Here is a 14,794-nt window from a genome sequence, read left to right as displayed (position 1 = left end):
AGGAGCTAAAGCCTTTACATCTGAAATCTTAGCTCCTACTTTCTTGAACTGGTTGATGTACTCCATTCTTCAATGTGCCCCCATTTATAAATTTATTTCCATATACATGTACATATACATACACTCATTTACCCTCTACTAAGTCACTTTTTTGTGTTTGTTGATAAATTATTAGGAATTTGAACTGGGTGTGTACAAGGTTTTATAGGTACTTTGTAAACATCAGAATCACTTGGATTCTTTTGTCCAAAAGCCTGAAATCAAATTATACAAACAGGGACTACTACTTTCCCAGATGCTGTTTACAAGCTATACACTGATCAAGGGTAAAGAAAAAGTCCTCATAACTGATGATTAGATTAGAAGGCAAAGGTACAATCTCAGTCAGTCTGATTTGCCAGGGAAGAAAGCCTAATGTACTGTCCACAGGTATAAAGTTGAACACTAACTAAATCAGGATCAAGGAAACCATGCTAAGTAAGCCATCTAGCAGATCTACATCCAAATCTGCAGGTCTCCTCTGCTGCTTGGATATTAACTGCTACTGTCAAAAAGACCTGGTCAACTCTCAGGATAGCTGCTTTTCCATCTTCTGGGCACAGCGTCTTCACTGCCAAGGGGCAATTTGAAACTTGATCATCATCGTTGTCACTGTTTGCAAACTCCAGTGAGTATTTGGAACAGTCCATCTGTTCTTTTAAAATTTCAACCATCAATCTGGAATTATTTATTATGAAAATACCTTGCCCCTGTCACTATCTTCTCTGCCCTCAATCACAAGTCCAGTTCTTGAAGTCTGTTCTAACCTCAGGAAGGCTCCTTTTAGCTGTCTCTTTCAGTAGCTTGCTCTCTGAAAAACCTAAAGCTGATCTACCTGTCAGAGCACTGCAAGGCTCCTCTCAGCTGCTTGCCACCAATCTCTCCTTTTTAATGGTGTTCATAGATTTGAAATTTCCCATGTTGTACTCATAAAGTCAGCTCCCTGTTGAGAAACTGTCCTTGTAGCCACTTCTTCCTCAGGCACTACACTGTACTGATGCTCTGGAGCAGGCAATCGAGGCAGTAACTTTTTTTATTTTTACAAGACAGGGTTTCTCTGTATTGTTTTGGAGGCTGGCCTGGCCTCGAACTCACAGAGATCCGCCTGCCTCTGCCTCCCCAGTGCTGGGATTAAAGGCGTGCGCCACCACCGCCCGGCTGAGGCAGTAACTTTTCATGGGCTAATACCCTGTTCAATATGTGATGCACAGGTTAGAGGTGGCAGTCTTGGGTCTTTTCTTGTTTTGTGTTTCCTGGTATAGAATCTTTACTTTCTAAGTAAGTTCTGAGTAAGCAGGAATAAAAGCAATCAGAATGTAGTGTTTGGCTTTATTTTTTTGCCTAGGATAGAGCTTCCCTTTTGATCACACTTGATAGGATTAGAGCACCTACAACACCAGGACATGGTATCATCCTAGACTCTGAGCTGGAGAGAATCCCAACTTCATGGCTACACTAAGAGTAAAGTTTCTATTATTTGAGGCTGGGCAGATTATGGCTCAGATACTCCAGAATTTTACTTTTCTTACTACTATTTGGTGGGGCTTCTTGAACAGCATTTTTCCATTTCTTACATTATCCTTACAACCTTTTACAGAAACTTTAAACGATTTTAATCAGTTACGGTAATTTTTCTGGAGATGGGCTCTAAGGTGCTTGGGATACCTCTAGTTTGACACAAATCCCCTTAAAAGAGCTATAATTCTTCAAACATATTTTATCTTCTGTACATCATCAATGCACTTGGAGTTTTTCTCCTTTAGCCTAAAATTGGAAGGCCTTTACCATAACCACCAGTTTCAGTTCAAACAACATTTCTAATTTGAATATGCAAATAGACTTTAATTTAATTCTCTTTAGCAACATGGATTTTCTGGCATGGATGAGGAAAAACTTTGTCTCCAACCTACCAAAACTTTAGTTTGCTTAGCAATTTAATCTCTGAGAACTTCAAAGTATTAGAGGAAAGGGTCTTTCATTCCCTGGTGCAGGCAATTCCTGGTGGTAGTAAAGTTGTTATGTGCTACCCTTCTGCAGTCATTATCCACATGCATGAACTTTTGCCCTTTCTATTTATAATATTGGCACTTTAGTTTTGAGGAGTTTAATGTCATCCGATAGCTGGTACCCTCAGGGATGGTTTCCAGCTGTTGTTTTACAGCAGGGTAATTATTCTCAGAGAAGCTCATTTTCATGGTTAATGGAGCATCTGAAGACTTAGTCTGAGACAAGCTAGACCTAGTACCTGCTTTTTTATAGCCTCTGAGCTAAGTATTCTTTATAAAAAAACTTTCATTTCATGTGTAAGAGTATTTGCCTATATGTATGTGCCATATGTGGTGCCCACAGAGGCCAAAAGAGGGTATTAGATCCCCTGGAATTGGAGTTACAGAGGGTTATGAACTGCCATGGGTGCTAAGAATTGAACCTGGGTCCTCTTCAAGAACAGTTGGTGCTATTAATCACTGAGCCACCTCTCCAGACAAAATGATGGTTGTTTAACTCTTAAAAATATGAGGAAATAATTGCTGGGTGTTGGTGGCGCACGCCTTTAATCCCAGCACTTGGGAGGCAGAGGCAGGCGGATCTCTGTGAGTTCAAGGCCAGCCTGGTCTACAAGAGCTAGTTCCAGGACAGCCTCCAAAGCTACAGAGAAACCCTGTCTCGAAAAACCAAAAAACAAAAACAAAAACAAAAAAAATATGAGGAAATAATTAATTCATGGCATACACAACTGTAAAATTGTACTGGCTCATGGCCCCTGCTTCACATAGCTGAGTAGAATAGTTGAAATAGATACTCAGAATTCTGCAAAGCCAAAAATACTAAATCATCTAATCCCTAAGATAAAGCTCACCTACTTTAAAATGTGCTTTAGTGAGATAGTATTGGTAATTGTTTTTAGCAGGTTATTTTAAGGTTCAAAATGTGACATGACAGAGCCCAACTAGGTTCAAAACGAGAATTTAAGGGCAATTATATTTTAAATTAAGATAGAAAAAAAGAATGTGGCCTATACTTCCACCAAGCATATTTAATTCAGAAGGAAAATTAGTAACTTGTAAAATTTTTCGCTTGATTTTGCGACCCTCGGAGGGGACCCCCAACCCGCGGGGATGAAGTGATGAGGGTCGCTACTAATTTGATGGGTCTTCACGAGCAGATCCGATCTTAAAAAGCAAACTTCAAGAGGTTAAAGGAAACAGGCTCAAGACAACTTTTGCTGATCAAGAACGTTTATTATTGGGGTTGAAATAGTTTTTATAGGTAGAGCATTTCAGGGGGTGGTACAAGCATGCCAATCAAGTCTCAACTCAAATATACACCAAATAAGGTAAAGACGAAGCTGTAATTTTCCATCAGTTGCATTCCACAAATGCTTGTCAGCGTAAGCCAGGTGCAGGAATAGGGAGGGGTAAAAAGCATTCAAAGGAAAACATCAACCTTTTGTTAACAAAGACAATTGTTCTATAAGGGTTACTTCCCCCTGGCTAGGCGGGTGGGCTGCCCTGTGTAAATTTAACTTTTGTGGTTAGCTATTTCCCTTGTCTCAAGGGCATGTGTGCCCGCAGAAGGCCAAGAAATGGCTGACAGACTCCATTTTGTTCAAGGTTCTTAGCAGTCCCCAACATGATTTTAGATCATAATATTGTGACAACTTTCTCTACAATTAATATATTTATTTTCAATTTAAAAGAAGTCTTATCCCATATTTGATGCCTTAGTTGGGGACACAGTATACTTTAAAAATGATTTTGTGTGATATATGCATGTTTATGTAAGTATATGCTTATGTGCATGCTGATGAATGCCAAAGGTTGATGTCAGATATTTTCCTCAATGACTGTTCTCATTTTTGAGACAGCTTCTCGGTTAACATGGAGATCATCTATTTACCTAGGCTGGCTGTCCAGTCAGCTTTAGGGATCTGCCTGTTTTTGCCTCTCAGCGCTGGAATTATAGACAAGCCCAGGTCTGGCTTTTATTTGGGTGCTGTGGATCCCAACTGAGGTCTCATGCTTGTGCAGTAGGCACTGTACTGAATGAACGATCTCCCCAACGCCATGAAAGTACTTTCTGATGTTATATCTTCACTATATCCAAATTCCTGGATACCTCTATTATTTTAATTAAAAAAATAGGTGAATAGTTCCTCATGCCATATAAATTCTTTCAAAATTCAAGTTGAGATATGGGAATTTGTTTAATTTTTTTGAGGGATTGGGTATCCATGTGTCTTAAGTTAGCCTAAAACTTGCTGTAGAGCTGGGGATGACCTTGAACTTCTGATCTACATGTCTCTAACTCCAAAGTGCTAAGATTACAGGCATATGCCACCAAACCTAATTTATGGGCTATTGGAGATTAAAGTCTAAAATTTTAAGCTATTTTTCCCCTGAAAAGTTTCAACAACAAATTCAGCACATGAAGAACTGGTGGAACATGCCTGTGATCTCAGGAGTTAGGAAGTAGAAACAGGAAGATGAGGATAAGGAGTTCAAGGTCATCTTGAGCTACACAGTAAGTTTAAGGTCAGCATGGGCTCCATGAAACTTAGTCTCAAATTAATTATGTTCAGCTTTGTGACAGTCAGTATGATTTGTAGCTAGGAAAATTGTCTAATGTAATGGACTAACCCCCAAAACACTGAGTCTGTTTCCTTTCTTGATAATTTTAGTATAACCTGGTGTAGCATTAGTTTATTGAGCAGCCCACCTTAGTCTTATTTCCTGTTGGATTTGCATTCAACTAAACCTCCAACATTTTCTTTTTCTTCCTCCCTGCTTAATGTCACATAGGTATTTATTTATTAAATTTTTATTATATATAAAGATAATGTTTTCCCCTCCCCAACGCCTCCCAAGTCTCCCTTCCTTCTTCACCCAACTTCTTGTCCCTTTTTTCTCTCTTTCTAAAAAAGAATTCAAACAAAAAAATTAAGACAAAAATGCTAAAACAAGAGGGACTGGAGAGGTGGCTCATCAGTTGAGAGCACTGGCTGCTCTAGCAGAGGACCCAGGTTCAATTCCCAGCACTCCCACGAGCTCCTGACTGTAACTCCAGTTCCAGGGCTTCTGACATCCTCACACAGACATACATGCAGGCAAAACGCCAGTGAACACAAAATAAAAATATATACTTTTAAAATGCCAAAACCAAACAAGAAAACCACAGAAGAACACATGCAGTTCATTTTGTTTTGGCCAAACTACTCCTGGGCATTGGCCTCCTATTGAATGTGGTTGAGATATGCCCAGTGATACAATATTAAAGAAAACTGATTCCCCTTTGAAAGCAGATATCAATTGCAAAGAGCTAGTTGGTTAGGGGTGCTACTTTGTGTCAGAACCTTGAGTGCTCTGGGACACTTTCTGTCTTGAACTTGTGTAGATCCTATGCATGCTGTCACAGTCCCTGTAAGTACATATGGGTATCAGTTCTGTTGAGTCTTGGAGTTATCCACCACCTCTGACTCTTTCTGCCTTCTCTTCTGTGTCCTGAGTATTAAGGGGAGGAGTTTGATAAAGATATCCATTTAGCACTGGGTGCTTCAAAGTCTTGTGCTTTCTGTTCACTGTCCAGTTGTGGGTCTCTGCTGTAGTTCCCATCTACTACAAAAAGTATTTTCTCTGATGAGGGTTGAGTGTGACATTCATCTATGGGCATTGCAGTATGTCATTAGGAGTTATTTTATTGCTATGTTTCTTTAGCAGAGTAACAGTAGTAGGTTTTTCCCTAGGTAGATGACTAGTCTAGTCTCAGGTTATTGGCTGCTTTAGCAATATCAGGTGTGGGTTCCATATCATGGAGTGAAACTTAAATCCAATCAAAAAGTGCATGGTTACTACAATAATATTTATGACACCTTTATATCAGTGTATCTTGCAGGCAGGTTACATTGTAGGTTGCAGCGTTTATAGCTTGGCGACTCTGATGCTTACTTGACTCCTCTGCTGCCATGCAGAGTAACTTCCAGCAACATAAATGCTACTCAGTAAGTATGAAGTTTCTAGTTGGGTATCAGCTTGACTTCTCCATGTTTGATGACATAAATAAGTGTTGTCTTCAGCAATATGGTCTTGCCATCAGGTTGTAGAAAGCAACCACTATCCTTGACAATTTCCTGTGATGTGTTGGGGTAGTCCATGGGAACCATTTGGCCAACAATTCAATAAGATGTAAACTATTCCTGGAACAACTTCCAGTATTTTATAGTAATAAAGAAGATTGACTATAAGAATGTCCTATAAAGAATGTATTTTTAGCATTCAGTGTGCTAAAAATTGAGCATATAGTTAAAGGTAATGCTTATGCTTTTCAAAGAATCATGATTAAGTCAACTATAATTATTCTATAGAACAAAAGATGTTGCTTTACATGAGTATTACTTAATGGTGTGAAAATTTTCAATAGATTTTTTTCATAAAACCTTTGAATGTAATCATTTATTAATGTGCTTCTTGTAAAGCTATTTCTTTCTTTTTTTTTTGGTTTTATGAGACAGGGTTTCTCTGTATTGTTTTGGAGGCTGTCGGTCCAGCCTGGCCTTGAACTCACAGAGATCCGCCTGCCTCTGCCTCCTGAGTGCTGGGATTAAAGGCGTGCGCCACCACCGCCCGGCTTAAAGCTATTTCTATTCACAAAAATTAATAGTACCTGTATTAAATATCAAATAATATGGATTTTTATTTAGATTAAAAGATAACATGCTTTTTTATAATCCTTGGTTAACAAGGGGTCCAAGTTCATTGTGGTTTGGAGGACAGGCAATGAACTTACATAGTTTCCAAAACTTAAAAATCTTTAACATTTTTATCAGTAAATTTCAGAGGCATGCACAGATGGTAGTGGTTTTGAAATCGAGTGGCTTCCTGTTTTGAGCCTAACAAGTTTGAGATGAAAATCACACCAAGTGTTGTTCATACTGTGCATCTTCTCCTTCCTTGTCCTACCAGGCCTACCTGTTCAGGGCCGTAGCTGTGCTTCTTATCACTTGCTTTCTAAAATACTTTTTGTTTCTTTTTTCCAGGCATCTAGTGGAAATTATTATTTCATCCCTTACACTGTGACACCATGTGCTGATTATTTTTGCTGCGAGAGTGATGCCCAGAAGCGAGCTTCAGAGTACATGCAGCCCAACTGGGACACCATCCTGGGCCCACTATGTATGCCCCTGGTGGACAGGTTCACTAGCCTCCTTAAGGACATCCGTGTGACCTCATGGTAATTACTATCAGCCACTAAAAGTTCTGGAAGTCCTGCAGACATTTTCTCTTCCCTTTCAGGGAGGTGGTATACTTTGAAGTGACCAGGTTTCCTAGAGAATAGGGGTCATTGGCCATCTAATTAATCACTTGGAATCCATCATTACCCCCTTAGTGTCTCACTAAGCTGACTTCCTGAGATGATGAGATGAAACTAGAAAAGGGCATGGTGATAATTGGGACTGGGGCTAACAATGGTTCCTTATATGATCTTGATATATAACTCTTCTTCTCTATGGCTCTTTTTTTTATAAAACAGGGAAGTTAACTCTGTGGTTGTTTTTAATGATCTCCTTCAACTCTTAAGATTCTGTGTTTTCAGATAGTTTCTGAACATAATTTTATACTCTCAGTTATTCAGGTTCTCAAAATACCAGAACAAGGTCATTCTGACCTTAAGTTCTTGTCATAAGCATGCATCGAGTCAAACTTCAGCCAACCTGACCTCAGGATGTCTTGTGACATGCTATCTGTAGATTTACGTCATGGGGTATGGTGTCCACTCAGAGATAGACAGGTTTGAGTATGAATTCTGGCTTAGGTGATTGCTCACCTGGGTAGCCTTGGAAAAGTCACTTCCCTTCTTTGAACCTTAGTGCTAAATAAATAGTGCCTTCGGTGTTGTTAGCTGAAAATTTAAAGGCAGGAAATGATTCTTAACTAGAGGATCCCTGTTGTTTTGCTCACAGCCAATTTAAAGGATTTATTCCTGTGAGTTGTGTCATAAGAAGGATTTGTTCTTCCAAAACAAATGAAAATCCAAAGGACTGGCAGAACTGACTTGTAATGAAATGTCAAAGGCCTCATATCATACTTTGGCTCAGATCATGGCACCCTGAACTGTGGAGGGTTACTGTAAAAGTATTGGCATGAAGGTTATACTTGTTGCAGCCTTCACACCTTTTCTGTTCTGTTGCCTTTCCTTGAGATGCACACTTAGTGGGAAAGAAGTCTAGAAACCCAGACGGCATCAACAGAAAACAAATAGGGGTTTCTTTGATACTTTGATAGTTACTGTCTTGCTTCAAAGGAAAGATTTTAGTGAATTTTAGAGAAAAACCTCTCCCAATAGTGTATTTTTAGGTCTAACAAAGAGTTATATAACTTGAATCTGACAGAGGAATCGAATGTCATTGTAAGAAATAGATTCAAGTTTGTTTCTCATTCAATAAATTAATGTATTTGGAGGAAAACAAACTTTGGAAGCATTTGTTTTAATTTCCAAAGGATCAAAATACCTATTGGTGAGTTCTGTCCTGTGACTGGTGTCTGTCAATCATTAATGAGAGGATCAATGGTGCTTATGTTTGAAAACCTCTAACAGGGATGGCAGGTAAGATTTTATCCCAAATACCAACTCTCGCAGACTTATTATATCTATCTTGAGTCTTGTGCTATAGAAAGCACTTAGAAACCATTTCTAAGTCCACAATGATTATCAGCATCCTCCTTTGTGACCAGATGCCAAAATGGCTACATACTTAGTACATATCTCTTATCCCCAACATGCCAGTCATAATTTCATTTGCATAAAAGTTACTGTGCATATTATATTTTCAAAGTGATTTTTCAGTTACCCTTGAAAACAAGACTAAAGTATAACTTTTTACTTGTCAGGCCGAATTAATAACACCTTAATAGCTTTATAGTCTACTGAATGGGCAATGGTTGTCACCCAACTTAATGACTCACTCAGTTAATAATAGAGTTTTTATTTATTTAAATTAGAAACAAGCTTGCTTCACATGTCAATCCCAGCTCCCCTCCTCACCCGCCCCCCACCAGTTCCACCAACCCCCCACCCAATCCACAATCTACTCTCCAGGGAGGGTGAGGCCAAAGTCTGTCATATCATCCAGGGCAGGGCCTAGGCCCTCCCCCGTGTATCCAGGCTGAGAGAGCATCCCTCCATGTGGAATGGGCTCCCAAAGTCCATTTGGGTGTCGGGATAAATACTGATATAGTACCCCAGGTCCCACAGATTGCCGAGGTCTCCTCACTGACACCCACGTTCAGTGAGTCTGGATCAGTCCCATACTGGCTTCTCAGTCATCATTCTGGGGTCCATGAGCTCTCCCTTGTTCAGGTCAGCTGTTTCTGTGGGAAAAAAGAGTTTTAAACACTGGCAGAATCTACTAATTTGCTCATCATCACAATGGCATTTGACAAATAAGGAAATAAAGAATTAAAGAAATGCACTGGTATTTTAATATCAGAGCCATTTTGTAGGCTGTTACTCTTATTCTTTAAATGTTAATTAAGGTCTTATTAGGAGCATTAGACCGGACTTTGTACTGTGTCCACATTTATATGCCATCACTTTTTAATTATTCAGACTATGTATTTACTATTCGTTCTTATCTTATCGTATCTATGTTACATTTCTTTCCCTAGAATTGATTTACTCTTTCCTAAGTGAGAAGCATAACGATGGGTTGATAGCATTGCTGCTTGGTAATGCTCAGCCTCCATTTAAAATTACTTGGAGAATAGACAAGGTACTTGTATCAATCTATGGTCATCATTGTAAGTTGGCTACTATACCACTAAATGAGGATTTTTTAAAGTTTTACATGACGTACCACATACTAATATTGGCTGTATGAGAGGCTATGATGACATTTCAGGGTAGATTTACAATATTTTTACATTAATCTACTTTTGTTTAGATGCCCACAAGAGAGAATTTTTTATTTTATATTGAAAAAACATTTTTGCAGAAAAATATAACAAAGAAACATAAGGATGGAAGGTACAGTTGTCTGTAATCTTCCTGGCATGGCCTCTGTGTACCGCTTCTTAGATTGCTCAAGGATACATCACTAGTTTCCATTCTCCAACTGGGAGCAGCTTCATGACTACTAACTGGGAGAACTTAGTAGATTAAAATGTTTTTAAATGAATTTGCCTAGGTTTCATGCCTTTTGGAGTTTTGTTTGGCTTTTGATAATCTTTTTATAATGAAGAAAATTAAATAATCATGTAAACTTACTTTATGTCGAGCATGCGTGTGTGTGTGTATAAATATAATTATATAATTCTTGGGGAGTTGCATTGAAAATTCTCCAGACTGTCTGAAAGTTAAGATTTGAAGATACTTTTAAGGTTTAATAAGCTGATTTTTTATCACTTACTAGTTTATTTCTGCAGTATGTAAAAAAAAAGTAGATATCCTGTTTACTGGTATAGGAAGACTCAGGGATGGCCAAGACCCCTGTGTGTTATTGAGAACCATACTTGTTTGAGTACTCAAGAGAGTCTTGGATGCACTATATAATTGGGGTTTTTTGTTTTCTTCTCCAGTGCTTATTACAAAGAAACCTTGTTAAATGACATCCGGAAAGCTAGAGAGAAATACCAGGGCGATGAACTGGCAAAAGAGTTGACTCGTATCAAATTCCGCATGGATAATACTGAGGTTCTGACATCGGACATTATCATTAACTTACTCCTGTCCTACCGGGATATCCAGGTATGAATGTGCTTAGGTGAGGTTAGCATATTCCTGACTTCTCTTGGTCCATGGAATTTCTCATAGAAAGTATTCTTACTTACATCAGGTGTGATGAAGAAGCTGCTCTATCTAAATAGATATCTGGCCTGGTGATGGGCTTTAATAGACTGTTTAAATGTAGATTTGTCATATTAGAGCTGAAGTAAGCATGCCATGAGCCCCTATTGTGCTTAAAATAAGACACTAAGAATTTAAAGTTTTACATATATTTTATTCTAGGTAGTACTCGGCAAGTCTTTCGTAAATCTCTATTCATTAATCCTCTATGGTTTAGGTTTGCTTTTATTGTTTCTATTTTACAAGTAAAATTTGAGGCAAAGAAAAATTAAGTCACCTGCTCAGATTCACAGAGCAGGGAAAAGTCAGGATTCAGAAGCTGACTAGCTTCATTGCCCTTGTTTTCAATGCTTCTAGCATTTCCTTTATGCCTTTGTCACGTCTTTTTACCTCTTCAGTGAGAGTAAAAGTAGCTGGGTTACGTTAAGGAAGTAGGGAAGCAGATGTTTACTCTAATATAGACATCCAAAGTTACTAGAAAAATTTGAGACACAGGTTATGAGGTCTGGGATCATGAGGGGAAACTGAGGATTTCTCTTCAAATTTGAACTAGTTTTAAGGTTATCTTGCGTCTCTTCCTTCTGGAGGCATAATGGATAACACACTTTACTTGTAGAATACTAAAAAGCTGCACTAGAGGTTGATGCACAGTTCTGAATGATGGAGAGAAAGTCCATTTATAGTCTGAGCCCAGAACAGAGTTGGCTACTAAGGAACCCATGGCCTGAGTGACAAATAAGTGACCTGCTTTTAATGACAGGTGGTATTATTGCAACAAGAAAATGTGATTGACTTTTCTAGGAGTGTTTCTTTTTGGTTTTTGTTTTGCTTTTGTTGTTATTGTTTGGAGACAGGGTCTTATGTAACCCATTGAGTCTTGAATTTGCCATGTAGCTGAAGATGACATGAACTCCCAATGCTCCTACTTTTGCTTCCCCAGTGCAATGATTATAGGTGTGGGTCACCACACCCCTGCTCTTGAAATATTCCTTTGAGTTACTGGCTATCTTCTACCCTTCCCTTACTAAATGCCTTCAGTTCTTAATTTTTCATTGGTAGAACTCTTAAGTCCAAAGAAGAGCTGGAAGGTTCCTGGGAGGTATTGTCTTCTATTTTCTGAGGCAACAGCATCAAATTCTAAAGACAAGTGTCAGGTTTCTGTAGGAAGATCCTCTGCTGACTGGCTGGCAGTGAGTTGGCCAATAACAGTATTTTCTAAACCTGGCTAAATGGGTAACTGTTGGTGGCACTGCTAAAATGGAACCCAGTGGAGACATACATGGTAGCAATTTAACCCCTTGGTTTATTCATGCAGCATTTGGAGCAGTAGTTATTAGCCTGGGGTATTTGGCATTGTCTGAAGAGACATTCTACTTGTCAAAACTGACTGTCAGACAGGGGTACTGGTGACTTCTAGTAGGGATGCAGCTATCCGTCCAGCAATACACAGGATAGCATCCCAAAGCAGAGATATAAGCCTAGATTATCAACAGTGCTGCAGCTGAGAAATTCTAGCTTAGATTAATTTCATTTAGGCAAAATAGGAAGGAGTAACATGCTTTCTCTATTTGCATTGGAAAGTGACCAAGTTTTCTTGTGTGTAATTCTGCTACTGGTATTAAGCCTTCCACACTCACCACATAACATCTTTTTACTTGTTGCTTTCTTGTTGCTCTGCTCACTTGTGCTCTTCTTTTTGGATTTAACAAATGTTTTATTGATGCTTATGTGCCCTCTGGTAGCAGGAATTCCTCCTCTGTCTCATTTATCCTTTTTATATTTTTCTCTGTGCGTGTCAAGGTTACAATTAATTTCACTAAATACTGTCTTCAAGAAAAGGTTTATCTTTAAATTTGGAGGCTCTCTTATGTTTGTAGCTATACAGAAAAATCTATGAAGAGCTGTTTCCTCTTTTTCCCACTCTGAGATGTTGTGCCAACAGGACTATGATGCGATGGTCAAGCTAGTAGAAACACTGAAGATGCTACCTACGTGTGATTTGGCTGATCAGCACAACATTAAATTCCACTATGCATTTGCACTGAATAGGTAAGAATAATTATGTGTAGTGTTTGTAAGCATGTGACCTGTTAAATTCTTCTGTTGTCTTTTCAACATTCATCAGATGTGATCCAAGTCATATGTTAACTGCCAAAGCTATGAAAATACACAAGGTACTTTACCTTTGAAACATAATTCTAACTATGAGATCAAACATGTAAAAAATTCCTAATAGAGCCAGGTGTGGTGGTACACACCTTTATTCCATGCACTCAGGAGGCAGAGGCAGAGGCAGGCAGATCTCTGAGTTCAGGTCAGCCTGCTGTATATAATGAGTTCCAGGCTAGCCAGGGCGAGATATATATGTGAGAAAAGTATTTCCAGGTGGTGGTGGGACATGCATTTACTCCCAGCACTCTAGTCCCAGGCACACTTTAATTCTAGGCAGAGAGCTGGTGAATCTCTCTTGCATTCAAGTCCAGTCTGGTCTACAGAACTTGTTCCAGGTCATCCAGGAATACACAAAGAAACTATGTCTCAGAAAAAGAAGAAAGAGAAACAAAGAAAGGAAAAGAGAAAGAGTGTGTTGATGGTATCTTTTAGTCTATGGGGGACTAGCTGAAGCAGCAAGATTGATATTGCACAATAGATAAAGATGGTGTCTTAGTTAGTGTTTCTATTGCTGTAATGAAACACCATGACAAAAAAGCAAGTTGTGGAGGAAAGAGTTTGGCTTACACTTTCGTATCACTGTTAGTCATCGAAGGAAGTTCGGACAAGAGCTCAAACAGGGCAGGAATATGGAGACAGGAGTTGATAAAGAAGCGATGAAGAAGTGCTTCTTATTGGCTTGATCCTCATGCCTTACTCAACCTACTTCCTTTTTTCCAGTTTCAAAGTAGTTTATTTGAATAACTGCATAGTCCTACATGGTGGGTACCATATAAAGGGTGTATACCCCTAGGATCCTCTAAATCAGCAATTTTCAGCCTGTGGGTCAAGACCCCTTTGGGAGACGAAGGGCACTTTCACAAGGATTGCCTAAGACCATAGGAAAACATATTTATATTATAACTCATAACAGTGGCAAAATTACAGTTACTTCAATAACAAAATAATTTTATTCCAGGTGGTGGTGGTGCACACCTTATTCCCAACACTCAGGAGTTAGAAACAAGTAGATCTCTGTGCGTTCAAGGCCAGCCTGGTCTACAAAGCTAGTCCCAGGACAGGCTCCATAGCTACAGAGAAACCCTGTCTTGAAAAACAAACAAACAAAAAAACTATGGTTGGGGGTTACCACGACATGAGGAACTAACTGTATTAAAGGGCTACCACATTAGGAAGACTAAGAGCCACAACTCTAAATAGTATCTTGAAGTACTACACAAAAATAGTAATGGTATGAGTCCCATATTTGAAGGCAGCTTCTGATTTTGAGTTTGGCATGTGATTTGTCATGATCATTGTATTGCTGGGTCTTGGGGCAGATTGATTCCCAATTTTTTGAGAAACCACCATACTGATTTCCAAAATGGCTCTACAAGTGGCTATACAATTTTGTATTCCCAACAGCAGTGGAGGAGTGTTCCCCTTACTCCATATCCTCTCCAGCATAAGCTGTCATCATAGGTTTTATCTTGGCCATTCTGACAGGTGTAAGATTGTATCTCAGAGTTGTTTTGATTTGCATTTCTCTGATGACTAAGGATGTTGAGCATTTCCTTAAGTGTCTTTCAGCCATATGAGGTTTCTCTGTTGAGAGTTCTTTTTAGATCTGTATCCCATTTTATTGGATTAGTTGGTCTTTTGATGCCTAGTTTCTTGAGTTCTTTGTATATTTTGGAGATCAGCCCTCTGTCAGATGTGGGGTTAGTAAAGATCTTCTTCCATTCTGTAGTCAGCCTACTTTCTTAAA

The 14,794-nt window shown here is 38.9% G+C and overlaps 1 protein-coding gene and 1 pseudogene across 1 annotated transcript in view; one reads left to right on the top strand and one right to left on the bottom strand.

Moving 5' to 3' along the window:
• The window catches only part of Map3k15 (mitogen-activated protein kinase kinase kinase 15), a 128,805-nt gene that overhangs the window by 31,834 nt on the left and 82,177 nt on the right, over positions 1 to 14,794 (top strand). Inside the window, exons 4-6 of the mRNA XM_040744122.1 lie at positions 7,070 to 7,263; positions 10,608 to 10,776; positions 12,818 to 12,924. Coding sequence (XP_040600056.1) covers positions 7,070 to 7,263; positions 10,608 to 10,776; positions 12,818 to 12,924 — 470 coding nt within the window. The remainder of the gene's footprint in view (positions 1 to 7,069; positions 7,264 to 10,607; positions 10,777 to 12,817; positions 12,925 to 14,794) is intronic.
• Positions 284 to 2,234, bottom strand: LOC106021473 (annotated as a pseudogene).

The sequence above is a fragment of the Mesocricetus auratus genome, unplaced genomic scaffold (assembly GCF_017639785.1).
Source record: "Mesocricetus auratus isolate SY011 unplaced genomic scaffold, BCM_Maur_2.0 Super-Scaffold_100003, whole genome shotgun sequence".
Classification (NCBI taxonomy): Eukaryota; Metazoa; Chordata; class Mammalia; order Rodentia; family Cricetidae; genus Mesocricetus; species Mesocricetus auratus.
Note: the sequence above shows the minus strand (reverse complement) of the source record. Positions and strands in the feature narration are given on the sequence as shown.